Source organism: Abramis brama (genome assembly GCF_963993115.1).
Source record: "Abramis brama genome assembly, chromosome: 17".
Classification (NCBI taxonomy): Eukaryota; Metazoa; Chordata; class Actinopteri; order Cypriniformes; family Leuciscidae; genus Abramis; species Abramis brama.
Window position 1 is genome coordinate 5,825,765 of NC_139979.1, and position 23,554 is coordinate 5,849,318.

The window sequence follows — 23,554 nt, forward strand, 5'->3', positions numbered from 1 at the left end:
TGTGGTTAAGCTACTATACTGTAAAAGAAATGGCAGACGCTCTAGATAGAAAACCCCTTATAAAATTATAAAACATATATACAGTGACCCTAAAAAGCATGTGGACACATGTATCATCCTTAAAAAATTCTTGAATGTCAAACAAAATATCAAAGAACTTCACTTTCTTAAAATAAATAAAAAAATCTGTCTTCATTTTGAACAGATTAGACTACCATTCAAAAGTTTGGGGATCCCTTTTTAAAGAAATGAATACTTTTATTCAATAAGGATGCATTAAACTGATCAAAAGTGACAGTAAAGACTTTTATAATGTTATAATAGATTTCTATTTCAAATAAATCCTGTTCTTTTGAACTTTCTATTGATCAAGGAATCGTGAACAAATTTTCTACAAAACATATGAAGCAGCACAACTGTTTTCTACATTGATAATAATACTTCGCCAACATCTGTAATAATAATAAATGTTTATTTAGCAGCAAATCAGATTGATTTCTGAGGGATCATGTGACACTGAAGACTGGAATAATGATGCTGAACAACATTTCATCGCAGAAATTTTAATATATATTAATATTAATCTATTTTGATCAAATAAATACAACCTTGGTGAGCATTAAGAGACTTCTTAGAAATCTTACTAACCCCAAACTTTTGAATGGAAGTGTAAATGTTTTCTCACTTCTTTTCGGGAAATGCTTTGCATGAAAAGTGTGCTATATTTCTTTTAAATAATGTCACTTGATTTGACATTTTGATAGTTTGATATTGTGTTATCTAATGCAATGACATTCAGACATTTTTAAGTTTGGCTTAAATGTCCAAAATACTTTTTGGGGCCACTATTTCTATACAGAATTACACAAGGGGTCATCGTCAACTGAGCTTAGAAGGAAGCGCACAGCGAGTGTGATCACGTGACCACTGCTGTTTCTCCAGCCTCTTTTTTTCATATTACCTGTCAATAATTCCTTTAATTTGGTTGTCTTTCTCCATCTGCTGCTGTCTCAGTCTCCTCTCGCTGTCGTCCAGTCGGCTCTGATACTGCAGCAGGATTTTATTGGTCTGCTGCTCCTGAGTTAACAGCCTCCTCTCGTACTCCTCCAGCTTACGGTGTGACATCATCAGACGATCCTTCAAAGAGTTGATCTCCTCCTCGTATTCACGCACCTGCACCAGACAAGAGATGAGGACAGCGGGCACGTTATCACAGCAGATGTCACACTCTTGACGTTTCGTTGAGACAGTAAGGTAATCAAGTAACTTCTAGTGTCCAGCGTTGGTGAGTGACGAAAATTCTGGCATCATTTACTTACTCTCATGCTGTTCCAAATCCTTTCTTTCTTCAGTGAAAAAAAAAAAAAGAAGTACATTTCTGAAGGATATCCAGGGCAGGATATTCTTCAAAAAATGCATCTTTTGTGCGAAGAAAGAAAGTCATGCAGGTTTAGAATGACATCAGGTTTAGAAATTAATGACTGTTTTTATCATTTTGTAGCTCAGCCATTTTTAAAACAGTGTGGGTTTTCCAGTAATGAGCAACTTTCAGATTTTGGCCAAAATTTTGCAACTTATACGGAAGCACGATTTTGCTCCCTACAGCTTTTCCGCAAGGAGTGTGTCATTCATGCATGAAAATGTTGCCTGGGTGGGCAACTACAGTCAATGCAAATGAACAAATTCTCCTTGCACACCACATGGGAATGAGAAAGTGCTGATTCATAACAGAATTTAATGGCAGATTTTGAAGATGAAACTGTCCTTTAATAGGCACACTGAGAAGCAATGAAAAGAGGCTGCGTGTCACCTCTACACGAACATCCAGACGGGGGAACAGAGGGTAAAGAACAGTCAGGACGTCCTGATTGAAAGCCCATGCTGCTCTCTCCTGTAGTCTGTTTAGAGCAAAAGGCTGTTCATTCTCATTTTATATTTAAATAATGCATAAATCAGGCACCATCTGTTGCCAAGGTGAAAGACATAATATGCATTTCCTTGACACTTGTGTGCTGAGACATAACTGCGCTCAGTCAATTGAGTGTCTTGGGACATTTGGTATACGGAGACGAGTTCATTTGCACGAGTAGAGGAATCAAGCTCGAGTTCGGCTCGAGTGTGTGAAAACAGTCTGAAGTAATTCTAATTCAAAGCTCACAACATTCACATCACAACATCCGTCTAGCATGGCAATATCTGTTGGCTTAATTAAAATAAACCCAAAGCACATAGCTAATATACAGTCAAACCAAAATATATTCAGACACCTTCAACATTTCTCACATTATCACAGTTTATTCGCTATAGTTTAGAAAATGGTCATCAAATATGACAAGAACTCAGAGTTATCAAATCAGTTGATATTTCACTGGTTTTGTCTGGTTTTGTTTAGACTGTCTCACAAATGAATTAGGTTGAATATCTGTCAGCTGTTAAATTTAAGGCGAGACATGGCAGGCAAAAACATTGGTTTTTTTTTACTGGTCAATTTTGAGATTTTTGGATATTTGTCTTCAATAACATGTCTTCTTTCAGACTGTGGTGAAAAAAAGTCTGAAATACACATTTAGGTCTTTATTTTACTACACTTTGTCTGTTTGCGTCTGTAGATTTCGCGTAAATTCAACAAAAGTTGTCGTTGTAAATCCTCCCGCCGATCCGCGATCTCTGTCTGCTCTCTGTCATCACAGGCACGGCTGGAAAGCTCTCTCTCTCCTGTACAATGCTGTTGGATCCAAATATGGTCATTTCCTTTTTATCAGCAACCAATCGCGAAAATAAAAGGGCTGAATGCGCAATCTCATTGGCTGATGATAAATCTTTAAAGCCCGTTTTCTCAAAATGACCTTTCTCTCATACTCCAAGTCTGAAATCTCCACTTCAGTAGCACCGATATACACCAATCTTTCCAGTCTTGTACCTAGTTATATTATGAAGACATTTACAGAGGGATTTGTAAATATATTATTCCTAGCCTGATTTATATAACATTTTATTCCAAAAAACATGGCGAAAATCATTTTTTTAAGGCTATTGACAGTATATTATGATTTACAGGATAACAAAAGTAGATATCCATAAATGCCTCTGTAATTTTTTCCCCATCTAATATGTGAACACAATGAAATTTTTTTTTTTTTATCTGGCTTTATCCAATACTCAGATTTCGTTTTTTAAAATATATACAAATTAGTGCATATTTAATTAGATATTGCCTAATTTGCATATTTAAACATTAAATTACAGAAAACTTGTAATACATTTTTTTCTCATCTTAATGTAGGTAATCAACTGGGAAAGTTTCATGGTGATATCTGCTAGTTAAAATGTTTACCCTATTCACCTGTAGTGTCTCGCCTTAAGTACACAATTAGATAATACCAATTTAGGTCAACCAATTACCAAACAATGCTTAATTTTGTTCAGTCTGTGGTGTAAACAGGTCGCATTAGCAATTAAAGAAAAAACATTTAAACAAAACATGGTCAGATCAAAGTGTCTGAATAATTTTTGGTCGCAAATTTTTTATACATTTTACTGGTAGTCCACTGTATGGATAATTTTCGGGTATAATATGTCACAGTTTACTTTATTTTGCTATCATCACTTAGATAAATGAACTATAGTGTCCTGCACCCACTAGTAAAAAAATATAAAAAATGATATCTGGTGTCTGAATAATTTTGGGTTTGGCTGTATCAAGTTGAGAAGCAGAGAAACACACCCTGTCCAGACGCGACTCGTCCATGCTCTTAGAATACTCCTTCAGCTTGAATTCTTCTCTGTCGATGCGGGAACTCTCTATGTCAGCAGAAAGATGAGGCATGTTGGACACCCAGGCGACGGTTCGCTCAGAGGCTGGGGTCGTGGGGTTGAGAGTGGATGGAGATTGGGAAGAGCCCTGCGGAAAAGAGCAAAACATCATGTAAGTAAGGAGACAGGCATTTGGGTTGCAATATTTACACAGTTTGGGGTTGGTAAGATTTTGAATGTTTTTGTCTTTTATGCTCACCAAGGGTGCATTCATTTGATCAAAAATACATTGAAAACAGTAATGCTATGAAATGTTATTACAATTAAAAAAAGTTTTCTATTTGAATATATTTTAAAATGTAATTTATTCTTGTGATGTCAAAGAGGAATTTTCAGCATCATTACTCCAGTCTTCAGTGTCACATGATCCTTCAGAAATCTTTCTAATATGCTGATTTGCTGCTCAAGAAACATTTCTTATTATTACAAATGTTGGCAAAGTATTATTATCAATGTTGCAAATATTGTGCTGCTAAACATTTTTTAAAGGATACTTTGATGTATAGAAGTTTTAAAAAACCCCAGCTATAAATATTTTGTAACATTATAAAAGCCTTTACTGCCAATTTTGATCAATTTAATGCGCCCTTGCTGAATAAAAGTATTAATTTATTTTAACAAAAATTGAATTATTAAGTATGCTGACTAATCTTATTATGCTTAAATCCATTTCACAGAATTCTGGATTCAGGATTTTAGATTTTTCTCTAAAATCTACACAAATATGTGAAAAGTTTTGTGTGTGATAAATATTCCTTAATGCTGAAAAAATGTAATAATTTGTGAAAAGTACAATTAACAAGATATTATCTAGTAAACAACTTTAATAAACATTTAAATATTATTAAAATCTGCAAAAATATCTGAGTGGTATTTTATATCTTTTTTTATAGTGAAATAAATATTTATTTGAAATAACCACATTTATCACTATGTTTTACATTCAGATGGATAAATTGTGGTGTGATAAATATTGCTGATTACTAAAAAAAAAAAAAGTTAAAATTACAATTAAAATATTGCCAATTTGGTGGCTTTTGAAAAGTTCTACACTTTTTGGCTGGAAATGATTTTTAAAAATAATTTTATATAGATCACACACAAAAAGAAATATCTAGCTGAAAAAATACTAGACATTGATAACAGGTAGAGTAGAAATGTTTTCTGATCCGAACACCTGTTTGCTCATGGTAGGCTTGAGCAGATGCTGTTGCTGGACCTGCTGGCGTTCCTTATGTGATTTCGATTGCTGTGTGGACTGTGGCGTTCCGCCCTGAGAGCCCTGGGATCCCTGGCTCTCCCTGGTGGAGCTCTGCTGATGGGGCAGGCCCGGGGGGGTGCTGTCTTTGACGGACAGCTGCTGTCGGGGCCCCTGTTGCCGGCTCCCGAAGCCAGACTCCGGGGACTGGAGCAGGTTACCGCTCTGTGGCCTGGTCTTTGCTGCAGGGGTGGCGGCGGCGGCAGAACTCACGGAAAGCTGATGTGAGGGTTGCGATTTCATGCGCTGTGTGGGAGGAGCCATGGAGCTTTGACGGACAGGCTGAACGGTGGAAGGAGGCGTGGCTAGTGATGAATGAGATGTGCCGGTCTGCGATGCCATGCCTGCCATCTGCTGCTGCTCCTGGTCATGAGACACATGCTTAAATAACAACCTCCATTTCTGCCACTCATTTCTAAATCAATTTATTCAGAAATTTAATGTAAACAAAGGATAATCTAACAATATTTGACAGATTTTATGCTTTTAGGGACAAAAGATGCTAATGGATTTGTTTTTAACGGGCGGATTGGATTCATCTCACAATAAAATATGAAGTCTTGTTTTGATTCCCATAGACAAAAGATGCATAATTTGTCAACATTTGTAACATTTGTGGACAGTTCACTATATAGTAAATGTAAACAAAGGTAAACAAAGTGCCTTGAAGTGTCTAGTTTTCTTCTAGGAACGAACACATCACAATATTCCTTGTTTAAATAATTCCCGCCCAAGGCATAGGCAAAAAAAAAGAGGATGAGGCCTGGTCGAGTTAGTTAGTAGTGTGTTGAAACTCGCGGTTATGGTAAGGGACTTGGCATTTCCCAAACATGCTCAAAGTAGTTGAGCAATCACAACACAGTAGTCTAGCTGACCAATCAGAGCACACTACACTTTTCAGAAGGAGGGGCTTCATAGAGACAGGAACTAACAGAGTGTTACTGACAGACTGGGAAGAGAGGTGCTGCAACAATGTCAAATATGTGAAAAATAATGTGTTTTTAGAACATTCAAGCATGAAAACCTATTCTAATAAACCCAAAAAACAAAATCAAGACTTTGTAAAAGGGCATAATAGGTCCTTTTTAAGATCAAAACGATGGTCAAGAAAATACCTGCATGTGCATCGAGAGCTGGCGTCCCCTGAAGTCACTCTGGTTATGGCGGGTGTAGTCGTCGCTGTAGCTGTGGGAGTGAATGATGCTCGGCTGACCCAGATGAGGGCCGGGTCTGAGGGTGGACAGGTCTTCGCTTCGGGAGAAACCACCATGGGCGAACTGCGGGATGTACGCTGGGTGAGAGGCGTCCGGCTCAGGGGCCAGCAGGAGAGGAGGAGGAGGTTGGGCTCGACTGTGCTGGTGGTGAATCTGAGGCCCGTCAGCAGCGAGGTGGAACAGAGGGTTCTGGAAGGAGAGGGGGTAGCGGAGCGCGGCGGCTTGCTGCTGTTGCTGCTGGGACAGCGAGTCGGTGGTGGCTCCCATCTGGCTCAGCTGGCTCAACCTCAGACCTCCGGACATGCTGGAGCCGCCGGATCCGGCCGACATACGCCCTCCGGCGCGCAGCTGACCTCCGAGGCCTCCTCCCAAGGCCGCGAGCCCACCGTAGCTGCCGAGGCCGGCAATCGAGGCCTGGGAAGAGTTGAGCATGTCCCCCATAGACTGCAGGTTAGAGACGCTGTTCATTCTTGAGTCCTGGAGGTCCATCATAGAAATGCTTTCATTAACACCTAGAACCTACGGGCGAGAGCGCTGCAGATACCTGCCGGGCGCAGCAGTTGTGGGCGGTTTATGCATGTGGCTTGACTGCATGTAAGTGATGTTACTGAGTGAACTTGAGGGTTAAAAGGAATAATTCACCCAAAAATGAAATTTCTGTCATTATTTACTCTGTCATATGCTGTTCTTTTTTCAGTGGAATGTAAAAACATAATTTTTATGCAGTTCTTTTTCATACAGTTTGTCAAATAAAATAAAATAATAACATAAAAAAAAAAAAAAAGCCAGGTTGTCCTGGCAATAATGTCAAGAAAAATGATATTGAATTGTTTAAATAATATATATTATATTTAAATAATAGTAATACACATTAAATATATAACACATAATAAACATAAACAAGTAACATTTGATTTTACAGGAGAATAATTAATTTAACTGAATTCAAAATGGACATTAAAAGCACCATCTTTTTATATACGGTTTATTTAAATGTTTCATTGTTACATTGTTTAATGCTTGTGTAAAAGGTTTCCATTTAAAAATAAAATCATGCTCAGCTTATTGATTATAGTCTATACAGAGGTAAGTTTTTTTTTTTTTTTAGCTTAAATTTACAGAATCTTCAAAAAATTATGTTGTATAATAAATAATAATATAAAGAACAGAAGCCAAGCTGTCCTGGGGTCATTTCCCGTATAACGACGTATAAAGCATTGTTGGAGAAATCAACTTGCTAGTCACGACTGTTTCCCGAAACCATACTGTCGCAAATTGGTCGTTCAACCACGTTGGTTAATAATGTCACGCAGATGATGGAGTAATAACTTCTTTAAATGAAACTGTTTGAGATCGAATTAACACTAGATGTTTTGCTATAAATTACAGACATGGCATCTGAGGACTAATTCTCATTTTTCTCAGTTATTTTGCTCTATTTCCAGATTTCCAAACTAAAAGATGTAAATTACATTTGTATGTATTCTAAATAAAAGACACGGGTTGTACTGAATGTCAGCTTGCTAATTTTGCTCAAGATAAGGATTTATTAAGTCCACATGTCATGCAAACTAGAAACTTTGCTTCTAACCACAGCTCGAGCGCTGTCGTTCCGAACACACAAGTTTGCGATGCTGTTTGCGAATGTTCGTTGGAACGATGGTTTCGGGAAACACAGACTTGTTGAACTATGCTGATAACGACGGAACTTGCGACCATAATTGGCTAACGGTGCTTTTGGGAAACACACCCCTGGTAATGATGTCAAGGAAAATTATATTTTTTTATTAAAATATAATATTCTATACAATATAATATTTAAATGATGGTAAATAATATACTATTATATAATAATAATACATAATTAATACAATTATTTAATAAAATAAATAATAATAAATAAACAATAAATAATTACCATCTGCTTTTATAGGAGAAAAATTTATTTAACTAAATTTCTATTTATAATAAAAATGACACATGCTATATTCTGAGACTTATATTTTGAAGCCAAAGTAGAGATGAAATGAATGACAAAAGATAAATGAACTAAACATGGTATTGTGTGTCCATCTGAGGCAAACCCTGACATGACAGGTGCCATTTGTGTCATATAACATTTTTCATTTAATAAATTAAATCTGTCTCTCCCTCTCTCTCTATCGCTCTCTCTCTTATGTGTTCATAAGACCTGAAATATAGTTCACAAACAATTCGATTTTAAATTATTTTATAATATATAATTATTTTACATTCTAAAAACTTGTCACTATAAACATTGCACATGAAAGTGCAGGATACAATAATCACAAAACTTTCATTTTTGGGTGAAATATAAATTTTTGTATGTCAGGACCCTGAATCCTAAATGGTGATGGAAGATTAACGTAAAGAATCTCTTTATGTATTGACTGCACCCACATCATCTTGTAGCCCTCTTTTCCATGCTTGGGTGGTATTTGACCATGCAGTGAGCAGGTCAGTGGCGCTTCCTTCTCCGACAGGAACAAAGCGAACCCTCAGAAAAGCTGGGGAAACGTGTGCTAGGGAGTGAGCTGTTATTCAAATGAGAATTTGGACCAGAAAGCACTGACCATTGTCATGAAAGAATTCTAAATGAAAGGGGATATTATTTAATCAGAACACCCCACCCAATCAGAACCACTGTCCTTTGGGACTTACCTTTGGGTCTGGATCAGTAATATCAGAACTGCTAGTACAGTACGCTGGACTAGAGCGGGCCAACGGGGGACGGGCAACATAGAAAACTTCTTTAGATGAGGCTCGGTGAGGATGATCGCGATCCACAAAACCCCCTATTCCAGCTCGGGATGGGGGGGCTCCGCCACTGGACATGGCAGAGGTTGGAGAGGGCAGGCGAGTGATATCGATTGAACTGTATGAGATATGAGAAAGTTGACAAGGAAAAGAGTTTCCATGCTCATTTGCTCCAGAAGCAATATTCCATAAGACATTCACTTAAGTTCAGGGTTACACTTTATTTCGATGGTCCACTTTAGACATTCTATAAGTAACTTGTCAACTACATGTCAACTACATGTCAACTAACTCTCATTAAGTTTACATGTAGTTGAAAAGTTTGTTATAGTCAGTAGAATGTCTGGTTGGGGAGCATCACAATAAATTGTTACCAAGCTCAGTTCCAAAACCTAGCAAGCCATATGATGTGATATTTGATTTGTAGTTGATTATTTATTTTATTAATAAATAAAATAAACTTTGATACTGTATTTTTTTATCATCATATAGTTTTTGTTAATATTTTAAAGTAGATTTTATTTGTATATTTTCTGTTTTCACTTTAATTTTAGTTGAAGCTTTAGTAATTTTGTCATTTTATTAGTTTGTCTTTATAGTTTTTATTCATATTTATGAATTAGTTCTAGTTATTTTAGTACTTCCAAGTTAAACTAAATAAAAATGAGAAATGTTGGCAACTAGCTGAAATCAAATAATTGTAAGTTTTTATATTTTATTTTATTTAAGTTAATGTTTATTTTTTTAAATAAATAAAATGTTTTTTGTTGTTGTTTTTTTTGTTAAAGTTAACAATAAAAGCTTTGACAGAAGCAGAAGTATGAAAAAAAAAATATTTTCTAGAAGACGGCAAAGAAAATCCAAATGCAAAAATGAAAAATGGAAAATGAAAAAAAAAAAAAAAAATACAATACATAAATAAATATTTATTTATTTATTTACTTGTAGGTGGCTTTGCATCCCCCCAAATATGGTGATCCTCTTTTGAGGGTTAATATTTTATATTATTTTATTATATATTATAATATCTATACATTTTATTTTAAATGTTTTTTTTTTGTACTGTTTGAAAAATATTTTATATAAAATACAATACAAGTGTGATATTATAGACAACATGTTGCTTCCTAAATTAAATAATTGTCTTTCATATAGTTACTGTACTAAAAAAAAACAAAAAAAAAACTATTAAAAAGTATATGTAAAATGTAATAAAAAAGCTTAAAAACAGAAAGCATGAAACAGTAAAGAAATTAAATCCTGTAAATGTTTTTTTTAGCACTCATTTGCATCTCCTCTCCAGTTTGTAAACCCCTGGCATAGATGCCTAAAAATATTAGGCAGACTAACTAGGTTTTGGAAGATCCTCTCTTCTCCATGCAAGGTGCTGCGATGTGACACAAATAACGCATGCATATAAAGACCCCAGACGCTACCTGTTGAGGTCTCTCATCATGAGGTTCTGGAACTCGGATGAGATGGCCCTGTTGAAGCTGGGCCTGGAGAGCAGTCTATCTGTCTGTCTCTCTGGAGGCTGTCTGTCTGTCTGATGACTGGGCTGTCTCTGGAGGTGCGGATTACGGAGGGCCATGCTGATGTCATTTAGAAGGCGGGGCAATGGTCCGAGTTTGATGATAGCGTCCTTTGGCACAAACAACAGACAGAAAACAGGAGACCAACCTGATGACCGATCACAAACGCAAGTAGACAATCACAGTTATCTTCATCTAGATTATCAAACAGCATCTACCTTGCTTAGTTGTGCCATGACTTCCCACAGAAGACTGTGCAGGATCGAGAGCTCCCTTCCCAAGTCGATGTAGCCCTCAAAAGCAACTGCGTTGCTCACGGTATCGAGATTGGAGATCTCGTAGAGGAATTGTTGCATGGAGCCCCACTCCATCTCTAAAAACTCATTCATATAGCACATGTACTCCTCCTTACTGCCAAACCTGTAATACAGTGAAGAACTGGTAAGGACACGGGCTGATATGGTTAGTAGGAACATAGAATGTTGCGTCAATGATAAAGATGATAATGCTCATCATCATCATCATCATCATCAGTAACAGCTGCACTGATGTTATAGCTTTGATATAGCTTAATGGCTAATGATCTGGGCTGACAGCCCGAACGTCATAATGTAACCCATAATCCTGGAGCACTAAAGAGATCCCCATCACCACTGTGTCCTTAACCCAAAGTTAAGATGACTGTCCCGGATCAATTATTTTAAATGCTGAAAAGGTGATTTTAAGCATCATAACATTATAAAGTACAGTGTGAAAAATGGATGTTAATTTTGAATATTTGCTAAATATTACATTATACAGTGCTATTGAAGTATTAGTGATTTTAAAGATTAATTTCAAGTGAGCTTTAGATGGCACAAAGATAATCTAAATTTAAAAATTGGGAAAATGAGAATGCACAACTAAATATCAAATATAAAAAAAATAATGATAACCAATATGGTCCCAATATGTTAAGCATTGGAATAGATAAAATGAGAATGCACAAATATCCAGTGTGGATAAATTAATCAAATAAAATAATGCCAGTTGATAACTAATATGGTCCCATTATATCACGCATCCCATTTCAGAATGATGAAAATGAGAATGCATTAAATTAAATATCGGTTGATAACCAAAATGGTCCCAATACATCATCCATCTCCAATCAGAATGGTTTCCCTGCTGAAAAGACCAGCGTGAATGCAAGTTACAGTACTCAGAGTCAGAGCATACAGCAAAAATGATGACATGGTAATAAAGTTAAATGACCTTAAAGAAGTGTGTACTGACTTTGAGAAGTTTGCAAGGTTCTGCACAACTTTGGCTATGAGGGTGAGTGTGCGTGAGGTCTGTTCATCGGGGTATTCCTGTGTGAGATTGAATAAGGATGGCGACATGACGGCTGGACACAGGAAGCGCAGGAAGAGGGAACCACTGATCAGTCGATCTGCAATGTCCTCTCTTCCTCTCTCAGCGCATCGCACGCGCCAGGACGCAAACACCTCTTTCAGTTCTCTTGGAAACGCACTGGGGAAAACAAACAATATATTTCCAGTGTGATTAAAGCAGTTGGTTTGCTATCATGTTTTCACTGTCCATTCTTTTAAAATATATTAAAATATTAAAATATATAAGCCTGGAAATTCATGATTAAGAATAATGTGCATCATCATACAGTTTTCACCATGCAGTCTTAAGAAAGATTTTAATGAAGATCTGCTATCATAACTATCATTAAAAAGTTGCTTTGCCACTTAAACTGAGTCACAGTTGTAAAAAATAACACCAATTTTACTGGCCTGTGGTGTGGTGCACATTATTAAATATAATAAATTTAAAAATTTACCCATTAAAAAAATTACTGTCACTGTGCATAAGAAGAATTTCACTTTCCATAGAAAAAAAGCAGTAAGGGGCCGTTCACACAGTATGTGCTCTTGCATCTGTCCCAGCTGTTTTTTTATTAGTAGTATTTTTTTCCTCTATGTAAACGTGCTATAATAATGTATTTGATTGCTGCAGTGCATCTTGCTGTTTTTTAAAGGGATGGTTCGCCCAAAAAGAAAATCAAGTCATCATTTACTCACCCTGATGTTGTTCTAATGCCAAATGCCCTTGTTTCTTTTTTGGACCACAAATGGAGTAGTTTTAAAAAATGTCCTGTGTCCATATAATGACAGTGAATATCGACCAGCATCAAGCTTTTTTTTAAAAAGAAAAGCAAAAGTATCATAGAAGTGTTGTGGGTGTATACAATAGGGTTTGGTAAAAAACAACGAACATCTTGACCTTGGCTGTTGGTTTTCTGTGCACAGCTGTGCAACGTGTGCGTTCGTGAAACTCTATTAGCGCCGCAGTTCAAATTCTGGCATCATCAAAAAGGTGTAAACTGAATTTGATCTTTTAATATCTCTGTTTTAGTACATTATTAAGGCACTTTAAGGGTGGGTTGCACCAATCTCCGTCGGTTCACCCTCTGCCTATGCTGCTTGATCAGCCCTTTAATTCTAACGGTCTTTCTACGTAGCAGTTTTTAAACATAGCTGACATTTTACAAGTTTATTTCTTTTATCGGCAAGAGCTATTGTCAGAGTGAGAGTTTCTAGTGGTCAATAAAAGAGGAAATGGAATATTAACATTGTTAAACTGTTAAATTGGCAAATCCATCATGGCAGAGAAATTTTTTACCGTAGATTGATTGTTTTAATCACAGGTTAGAATTGTAATCCCTGATTTGTTCATCTACGTTTAAAATTAAGTGGTGCAACACAACTCAATTTAAAATAAAACCCAGATCAACAAATCCTTGATTAGCGTTAAACTTTGCTTAATTTAATCCTTATTGGTGCAACCCACCCTAAGTGTTTTTCACATTAAGCGTTTTCATTTATCGAAATACTTCAGCAGAAGCTGTATATGGATCACAAGTGCTTGTTCACATATTAGAAGGCAATGATGATGGACAGAAGCCAATGGGTAAATTTGGCCAGGATGCCGGTGAGTAAATGATGACTTGATTTTCATTTTAGGGTGAATTAATCCTTTAAGATGGCGTGTCCATTTAAAACAGCTCAAGACTGTGTGAACGGCCCATAAGAGGACTGTCCTATGTCAGCTTTGTAACTAACCAATGAGAGTTGACGATTTTACAGAGTGCAAGCTCACAGCACATCCGGAGGTTGGCTTGATGTTCGGGCAGTACAGAAGGTGGAGTTCTCATTGGGTCGACTTCACAGTTCTCTTCTGACTCATACAGCGCTCGGATAAAATCACCTTAATTCAAATGAAACCCTTAATGTGTGAGCGTACAGCAACAGAAACAACGACAACTCTCAAACAATCTCAAAATTTGAGGAACTCTCACCTAAAACGTCTTTGAGGTACTTATGTCCAATGAGTTTGAGGTACTCTTCTATGGCTTTGGTGGCCAGGGTGTTCTCTCTGAAGATAAGGTGCTCTCGGTCGATAAATCGGTCCACCTCACACATTGCCATGTCTGAAAGAAAATCCTTGTGCAGAGCAAAAGAAGATACATCTGTAATCACTTTACAATTGCTTGCATATAAAAAAATCAAGATAAAACCATATAAGTGACTGGAGTGCCCTAGATAAGCAGTCACTTTGTGTGCCAGTGTTGCTATTGTTAACTAAAGTTTTCGGTAATTTAAATAAAGCTAAAATAAAATGAATTAAAAGATGAAAAGCTTTTACTTCAAACTAGAAAAGTTGCCTTGGCAATTAACTGAAGTTAAATCCATTTAAGTTTAAGTACTAAAATTACTAAAACTAAAATAAAAATAAACTATGTAAATTAAAGCTATATATTTAAAAAAAGACTAATAAAAATGACAAAAGCACATAAAATGATTAAAACAAACTAAATTTAAAATGACAAGAGAATATATTAAGTTTATTTAAAATATGAATAAATACTATAATAGTATATACATACTAGTAAAATAATACTGTGTGCCACATTTGTTTGATGTTAGGATGTTGCCAATTTAATGTAACATCTCTAAAAATGTATAAATTACACAAGATACACAAATATTAGGCAAAATATTTCATTTTTAATTAGATTAAACTATTTTTTCAATAATTTTCACTATTAAATTATATATTAGCAGGTGCTGATTTAAACATGGTAAAATGAGTCAAATGGAGCTGAAAGAATTTGATTGGTATCTGAAAATAATTTTTCAAAAGTATATTTATAATCAACTGTAACTGAGCTTGTCACAACAAAGTATATATGCTATTGTAACTTAAAATCTTACCTAGACAAGCTTTTGCGTCAGGAGCATGCATCCAATGCCTTAAAATCCTGTCTAGGTAGGCAGCTCACCAAGATTTTGAACATTCTTACAAACATATATTATTGAAACAAAGTCCTACCTTGGCCTTCCCTGTGCTCTGCAGGATGTGCACCAGAGCACAGGCCACTTCCTCTTTGCTCTTGACGCTCAGCAGTGGCTCCAGAACCGCGCACAGCGTTCTGTAGTTGTTGGTGACATACTCTGCGAACTCTTTGTACAGCTCCATTGGCAGGATGCTCATGGTCTGAAAGCGTGACTTGAGCCGCAGAGAGGCGTTGATGATTTTGCCCCCTCCCACACCGCCACCCTTTGCCAGGACGCTAGGCTGAATGACGGGGTACCATTGCTCCACAAACTGACGGCCAGTGATGCTGGAAATGGGGATGCTGACCAAGCCCAGGTATGTGCTCTTTTCCTGTTATGGACAAAAAATGATGATGATCAGTCACCTTAAAATAGCAGGATGCACCCCTTCTTAGCTAATGAAAGGCTAGCATCATTAAGCTACAAAAACAATTAAAAAAAATAGTGGCAATGTTAGAAACCTTAGAAATGCTTGTCAAGTGCAGTTTTGTATTTTTAGTTTTGTATTTCCAGGATCTTTTTTTTAAATAGCCAGTTACCATGAAGCATTATTTGCTGCTTGCTATTTGCTTATTGTAAATGCATATATCTGGGAAGTCTATTGGATTCAATATAATTGGATTACATAACTATATATTTTAATATGTTTTGATAATATTCAATGTACATTTTATTATATTATTTTTTATCATACCATTTAACAAATCTGTTTGTGGATATCTAGTTGAAATGCTACCAAGCACCTCTATATATTACCCATATATTTGATGTCACTTATCAAAATATTTGTATGCTAGTGTGCCATTACACACTAGCCTAGACGTCTAATGTATGAACAAAAAGCCACAAAACCCAAGTCTTAAAGTATTCATTTGGGGTTGAGTGTCTAGCAGAAGAGCATGAGGTGGTCTTTTACCTTGCGTCTTTTTTTATCTGTCTCTTTGTAAAGATGAAGGCGGAGGCTGCGGACAGCTGGCAGGTTGTTGAACTCAAAGTGCTCACCCCAGAACACAGTATCGGTTCGGGGTTTGCTGGTGGTGCGGGCGTAAAGCATGTCATCCAAGCACAGTTCACAATAATAGCGCTTTTTGGGTGGGAGTTCACGGGCCTCGATGATCCACAGCTTCAGAACATTGTCGACGCGTCGACTGTTGTCCTGAGTGTGGGAAACAGAATCATATTTGCATCATATATAAACTATAGGTGATGGTGAGAGGGTTTGCAGAACTTTAAATGTGCTGTTAAGCATGTTAAGCGGACAGACAGGAGAGATTGCAAGTTTGAGGGTGGCAGTGCTTTAGAAAGGATAATGATTTGAATTACTGTTAGTCTAACACCTACTGCATGTCTAAAGTGCTGGAGTGGTCATAGACAATGATGTTTCAGAGAAAGATGAGTCATTCAGACTCATCAAAATGGCCCTGGAACATTCGTTTTCTACTGGCATTTATAGTAATATACTCTTAAAAACAGATTTCAAAAGCTCCAGCCCTTTTATTAAAAGATACTGTGATGTTAATGCTACAGTGATGGTCTCTCAGGTGGTAATACTATGGTATATATATTCATACCATGCAACCAATCACAGTTCATTCTGTTTTTACATGCTGTTCATAAGTGGGTAAATCTGTAATCCATGACATTAGAAAATTGATTATGTGGAAATGCATCGAAATAATGTCAATTCAGTGTACCAAAATGTATTTATTTATAGATTTACATATTTATAATATTAAACATTATTATTATTATTATATACATTAATATTATTACATAATATGTATTAATAAAGTGGCAGTTCTGATTATGGATATCTACTTTACTTGCTACTAAGTGTCTTAAAACTTTGAATAACTTTCAAGGCATTTGCAAACACATGGTGATGATTTCACACATTCACACAAAGCACATTGTACCTTGTAAAGGTGGACTGGTAAAAACTGTGCAACCCAAATCCCAGAAGTAAGTTACATAACAATTCTGATTAGAGCTTTCCCGTTTTGACGGTCAGTGAACAGACTGTGACTCCATCTGTGACTATGTCAAAGAAACTATGGTAAACGTAAAAAAAAAAAAAAAAAAAAAAAAAATGCAATCCCATGGTGCCATATGTTCAAATCCTGTTTTTTGCCAGTGAGTGCTTCAATGGTTTGCTATGAACTACTCAGATTTTTCCATAACTTCGGAAACTTCTTAAACTAATCAGCTAATAATCCAAACTAATGAACACCCTTGGTCTGTCCTCATTTATTGTAATATTGACAACGCATCTGTTGCAAGACTGAGCAAGCTGATCATTTTCTGGACGCCTGTGTCATGTTCTCCACGATTCAGTCCAAACTCCCGCTGCCTGAACATCTGGACGAGTCAATCCACACCGCTCGTTTCACCGAGACACTTTTTAAAGCCTATGCATTCAAAACCCTAACAACAGACACAGCCAACATGAGAGATAATAGATGTCTGAAGAAGGAACACTCAGTATTCTGCATTGGCCTTTGGGATACATCTTAGCATACCAGATTAAAAAAGGAGTTTGTTTCATTATGTGGCAGAACAGCACATGGAAGTTCATTTGAGAATCCCACAAACACCAGTAGAGGGTAAAATGAGTGCAAAGATGAAAATGTCAGAAGAGGTTGTTACTGAAGTAGATTGGTGCAGTCATGGAAGAAGAGGAGAGAGAAATAGAGCGTTCCTCTTTGCTTTTTCTTCTTTACACTCACTTTGTTTGGTTTGACAGCTCTCTGTAGATTCTCTATCCATTTGTCTCTCTCCGCAGCCGACCGACAGGCAAAACACTTTGTTCCTGAAGCAGTTGTCACCTAAGGAAAGGAATAATGAGTTTCACTATTTCAACCATCAGTGTAATTAGGAGAAAAAGCAACACAATTCCACAGGGCACTGGAGCTAATACAGTCATGCATTAAATGCTTTAAAGCGAAATGTGTGATTTCTATGCCACTAATGGCACCAAAAGGAAATGTAAAAAATCAGATAGATATGGTTATGTCTTATGTACCATTCAGAACTGAATTGAGTGCCTTTTAAATTCTATTTCAATCCCTGAATTTAAAATGAATTTGAATTCAGGTATGCAGAATTGTTAGTTGGAAAAATTTGATGATAGAACGATAGATAGATAGACAGATCTACAGACAGACAGATAGATAGATAGATAGATAGATAGATAGATAGATAGACAGACAAACAGATAGACAGACAGATAGATAGATAGATAGATAGATAGATAGATAGATAGATAGATAGATAGATAGATAGATAGATAGATAGATAGATAGATAGATAGATAGATGGATGGATGGATGGATGGATGGATGGATGGATGGATGGATGGATGGATGGATGGATGGATGGATGGATGGATGGATGGATGGATGGATGGATGGATCTACAGACAGACAGATAGACAGATAGATAGATAGATAGATAGATAGATAGATAGATAGATAGATAGATGGATGGATGGATGGATGGATGGATGGATAGATAGTCACAGACGGTTGAGGGAGCAACACGTGGTTTTAAGAAATGTGAACACTAAGTGTGTGAACATTTCAACAGGAAAATGTGCATAAATTCGGTTATTATTTTAAATATGTACAGTTAAAATAGCTCCATCCGAACTGTATTAAATAAAAAAATAAAATGCAATTTTTTAATAAACATCTCATTGATTTTCTAAGGAGCATGCAAGTTATGAGTCTGAAGTGTATAGTTTGCTATAGATCACCTCAAAACAGTACTCCTGTCCCAGTATACTGGAGTGAACAGGCTTGATGATCGCATCTTCATCAAGTGTCAAATCCAAGGCCTCGGCTGCGCTGCTGGGAGACAGCAAAGACTCATGGGAGTGCGATTCTTTGAAGCTCTGCATCAGACGAGTCCTGTGAGGGAGCAATAACAGCATGTCTGAGAGAGAAGAGGCTCACAGGTTGCGCTTACATCACACGCCTACATGATGAGGTCAGTATTGCATTTGACATTACAGAAGTCGGGTTTCTTTGCAAGTCCTTTCTTTGTGGTTTATGGACAACGACATCAGCCTCTATCATCAACCCTGAGATAAATCATGAGGGTTTGAACACTTGGGGAGAATTTACTAAGAAGAATGAATAGTGTTGAATGGAATTTGCACATCATGATTTTCGATGTTGAAAATGCTGAAAGCGCACTCAGTTACACTGCGTATCCATATACATTTTTTTTTACTTTGATAGATACAAGATTTACACAATCATCACTTTTCAATAAAATTCTGTTTCCACCTGCTTTCCTTAGTTTAACTTTCAAAGTTCAACATTAAAAATAACAAATAGTTTTTCATAATACAGTACTAAAACCATCTAAAATGAACCTAATTTACATGGTTTGAATGGATTTGATTTCAGTGCATTTTGCACTTGGTTAAAATGGATTGTAGGTAATTAGCCAATATAACATGAGAAAACGTGGCGTTTAGTGTATAGTTTTGTGAATTTGCCCCTTAATATGATCTTAAAAGTAAAAAAAGTGAGAAGGTTTACTTTCATACACGTTTCTAATCAGTTCTAATCAGCACAAATATGAGCACATTTACACTGCATACAAAAATGTATTTAATAATAATAATAAACTTAAATTATCCGGTTTATAAATATACTGATTCTTAATATTGTTCACACCAAGACACTTTCAAAGCCTGCCCATTCAAAACCATAATTATAGAAACAGCTAATACAAGATTTAATAAAATAATAATAACATTTTCACAATCATCAATTTTCAATAAAATTCTGTTTCCATCTACTTTCCGTAGGTGGAAAGAGTTCAGCGTTAAAAAATAACAAAACATTTTCATTAAAAAGTACTAAAATCATCTCAAATGATCCTAATTTACAAAATAAATAAATTGATGATATGATTTAAATTTTGATTCTTGGTTAACCTGGATTTCAGCCACTGAATAAAAAAAAAAAAAGGTAATTGCGACTTTTTATCTCACAATTCTGACTTTTTTCTCGCAATTGCTAGTTATAAAGTCAGAATTGTGAGATATAAACTTGCAATTCGGGGAAAAAAACCTGTCTTTTTTCCTTAAAACAGACTTTATAACTCGCAGAGTAAAAACAAGCTTCCATAGGCTTGTGGGTAGTTAGCGAATAGGAGGAAAGTTTTCGCCCTGAAATAACATGAGCGAACGTGTCGTTAAGTGTATAGTTTCATGAATTCGAGAATTCTTAAAAGTGAAAAAGTCTTTTCTTGCATACGTTTCTAATCAGTCTCAGCACAAATGCGAGCACATTTACACTGCATAACAACATACACCTTTACCCCACTGTACCTGCAAACCCCCACACACACTCACTTCGCAGTTTAGAGCCACAAACCCTTAAAAGAGCTGAAGAGAAGACTGACAAGCTTATCGAGAAGTACAATTATATAAATATCAAGAGAAAAAGTGTGATAAATTGTTAGATCCCTACTAGTGATGTATCGCTTCCCCTGCGTCTTCGGAGAATCACTGTATATGTATACATACAGCCTCACTGCGTTAAGTGCATACAGTGTGGGAGAGAGAGAGAGACGGAGCGAAAGAGATGGAAGGTATAAAAATAGACCCAAAGGAGTGAGTCAGAATGAAAGAAATGATAGAGCGAGTGGAGGAGGGAGATAGAGAGAGAGAGCGAGAGAGAGACAGTGAGAGTAGTGAGACAGTGAGAGACTTCTCAGAGGAAATCAAAATGTTACATAAACCATTAGGAACTGAAAGGAATAAGACAAAGACAGACAGACCGAATGAAGGACAGAGATCCAGCAGTAACAAGAGGACAACAGGACAGAGATGAAAAAAACGACAATTCTGTCATCATTTCAACAGATGTTAAGCGGAATGTCCAAGCAGCTTTTGTCCATACAACGAAGGCATAGTGACCGAGGGGCTGTCGAGCTTCAAAATAACATTAAAGCACCATAAAAGTATTGTGAATGTAGTCATGATGCTTCACGCACTGTATATCATGTTTAGAGACTTGTAGCTCTCGATTCTCGCCAGGTTTGATGTCAATGGTGTCAGACATCTAACAGTGACGGACTAGAAGAAACAGCCCAGGAACAGGAATATTATGGTTTTTACTGTATTTTTGATAAACTAAAATGCAGCCTTGTCTTCTAATAGAATTTTTTTTAAATTATATTGGAATGAAATCTCAAACAGTGTGCATTTGATTTTATATTTGAACTTAAAATGTACTGTACATTAAAATTTTTTCACATAACATCCATCTTCTATTAGGTTTGGCTTTTGAGCAGGTGAGGAGACTAATGTGCGGGAAGCTAGAGAAAAAAGAAAAGGGATTATTCTTCTCGGAAAGCAATGTACTTAGTAACTGAGACGAACAAAGACTTACATTTCAGTCTGTTCGTTGCACAAAGCTATCATACAAGCCACTTTTAAGGAGCTTTTATTGAGCCTGACAAGATCATTTATTTAATTTGCATGGAAAAGAACTGCTTGGACATTTCCAAAGACCCTCATTTTGGGTTTTGGAACGACATGAGGGTGAGGAAATTGTGACGGAATTTGGACAAAGTATGTCATTCACAAACCACACAAACAAGCTTTTGGGACGCAGTCAGTTAAATCCGAAAGATAAGTGAGGTTTGTACACAAAATTCCAGTGCATTTTTGCTGGCATATTAGATTTGTGGATTTAAATCATCCTGACAACCAGTTCTATTTGAGATCAGGTGGATCACATCACAATTACAATCCCGAAATTAAAGGGAGCAGAAGAAACGATGCCTTTCCATGAGATAACGTTCACAGCACTGAAATGCCGCACCGCACCGCACACTGTCACTCCAGCTGTTAGACTCCATTTGTGCGTCACACGACAATCCAGCTCACAACGATTCCAGTTAAGGGCTGAATCAAACGATTATATGAAAGCGGAGTTGTCTGTTTGAGTTACTCAAAACGGCAGCACGGCCTTCATTTCAAAGATATAGCGCAGCGGAAACTTCCTCTGTGAAAAGGAAACGTCACTGGAGCACTTCCCTGTCCAAACTGAGCAAGAACTTCAAAAACCACGACCTGCCTTTTTCTCAAAGAACACAGGCTGACCGTGGTTGAGCTTAGAGCTCGGAGCATGAATAAATGAATGAAAAAACCATTAAAAGAGCACCTCAGCACCTGTCTGGATGCTTGAAGAAGAAGAATAAGGAACCAGAGGACGTTGTAGATATTAAGAGATATTAAACCGCAGTGCAAACCGGCGTTTAATGGAGCAGCTCATCCAAAAATGATGATTCGCTGACCTCTGTTTTATAACGATTTTATATTATTTTCATTATTTCCTGAAACACAAAAGGACTCTCCATTAAACTCCGGTTTGCACTGCAGTTTAATATCTCTTAATATCTGCACTATAAACGAATTCCTTAAATTTCAGGTCAGGACTTACTGTATAGTGCACCGGTCATTTGATTGTTTTTTATGATGCTTTAATGGAGTTTAACAATATAATTCACCACCAAACCATTGGAAAAGTGAAGTGTTGTTGTTTCACAGAAAAAAAGAAAAGAATACAGGGTGTCATTTTTGAGTGAACTATCCAATTATGACTGTACAACACAGCACTGTTTCAGCATGCGTTTATGGGAGGAAGAGTTTGGACAGTACCGGTCCTGGTCGGCGCTGCGGAAACGAGGGAGGATCATGTGGCGGAAGCTGCTGGTTCGGTCCAGTTTGGGCTGACTCTTGGCCCGTTTAATGGACCCCTTCAGTCTTCTACTGAGGAAACTCTGAGAAAAAGAACAGACTCAGAATTAATATGCATGACAACAGACAACAAACCTAAAGAATTGATCATTTGGATTGCATAGTCTGACACTAGAAAACTTAATAATAGGCAATGTTTGCTCACATGAGGGCATGCATTTTATTAAAACTTTATGAGGGCTATAAAAAAACATCTAACCATATAAAACACACAGTGTGCAGGCATTTATACTTTACATGTAAAATATTTTAACATGGAAAAAATACATGTTTCATCTTTACCAAGCCAGTGTAGAAATGACAAAAAATTAAGTACAGTATACATTTTTTTATCATTTATAATTAAATCTTTTTTATTATTATAATGATTATATATGATTTTTTACAGTAGTATTTATTATATGTATTGTTTTATTAAAACATCGAATTGGAGTAAAATAAAAATGTTGCATATATCTTAAAATAAAATAAAAAATAAAAAAGAATATATATATATATATAGACAAAATTATTATTTATTATTTATTATTTTTTATAATTAATAATATCAAATATTATAACATTGAGCAAATGTAATATATATATGTAATATATAATATATAAATGTAATATGTAATATATAATATAATGTAATATAATATAATGTAATATATTATATATGTAATATGTAATATATAAATGTATTCTTATATTTATTATTATTATATTAAAATGACAAAAAAATTGTTGTTTATATATAACAATATTTTTTTATTATTAATAATATAAATTATTACAACATTAATTAG

At 36.1% G+C, this 23,554-nt stretch overlaps 1 protein-coding gene across 1 annotated transcript in view; it reads right to left on the bottom strand.

The window, feature by feature from the left end:
• Positions 1-23,554, bottom strand: part of syngap1b (synaptic Ras GTPase activating protein 1b) — a 131,507-nt gene that overhangs the window by 17,001 nt on the left and 90,952 nt on the right. Inside the window, 15 exon segments of the mRNA XM_084088019.1 lie at positions 962-1,173; positions 3,725-3,901; positions 4,991-5,434; positions 6,187-6,762; positions 8,968-9,181; positions 10,500-10,705; positions 10,814-11,015; positions 11,871-12,107; positions 13,709-13,853; positions 13,945-14,089; positions 14,979-15,314; positions 15,900-16,139; positions 17,710-17,808; positions 18,738-18,891; positions 22,668-22,789. Coding sequence (XP_083944145.1) covers positions 962-1,173; positions 3,725-3,901; positions 4,991-5,434; positions 6,187-6,762; positions 8,968-9,181; positions 10,500-10,705; positions 10,814-11,015; positions 11,871-12,107; positions 13,709-13,853; positions 13,945-14,089; positions 14,979-15,314; positions 15,900-16,139; positions 17,710-17,808; positions 18,738-18,891; positions 22,668-22,789 — 3,509 coding nt within the window.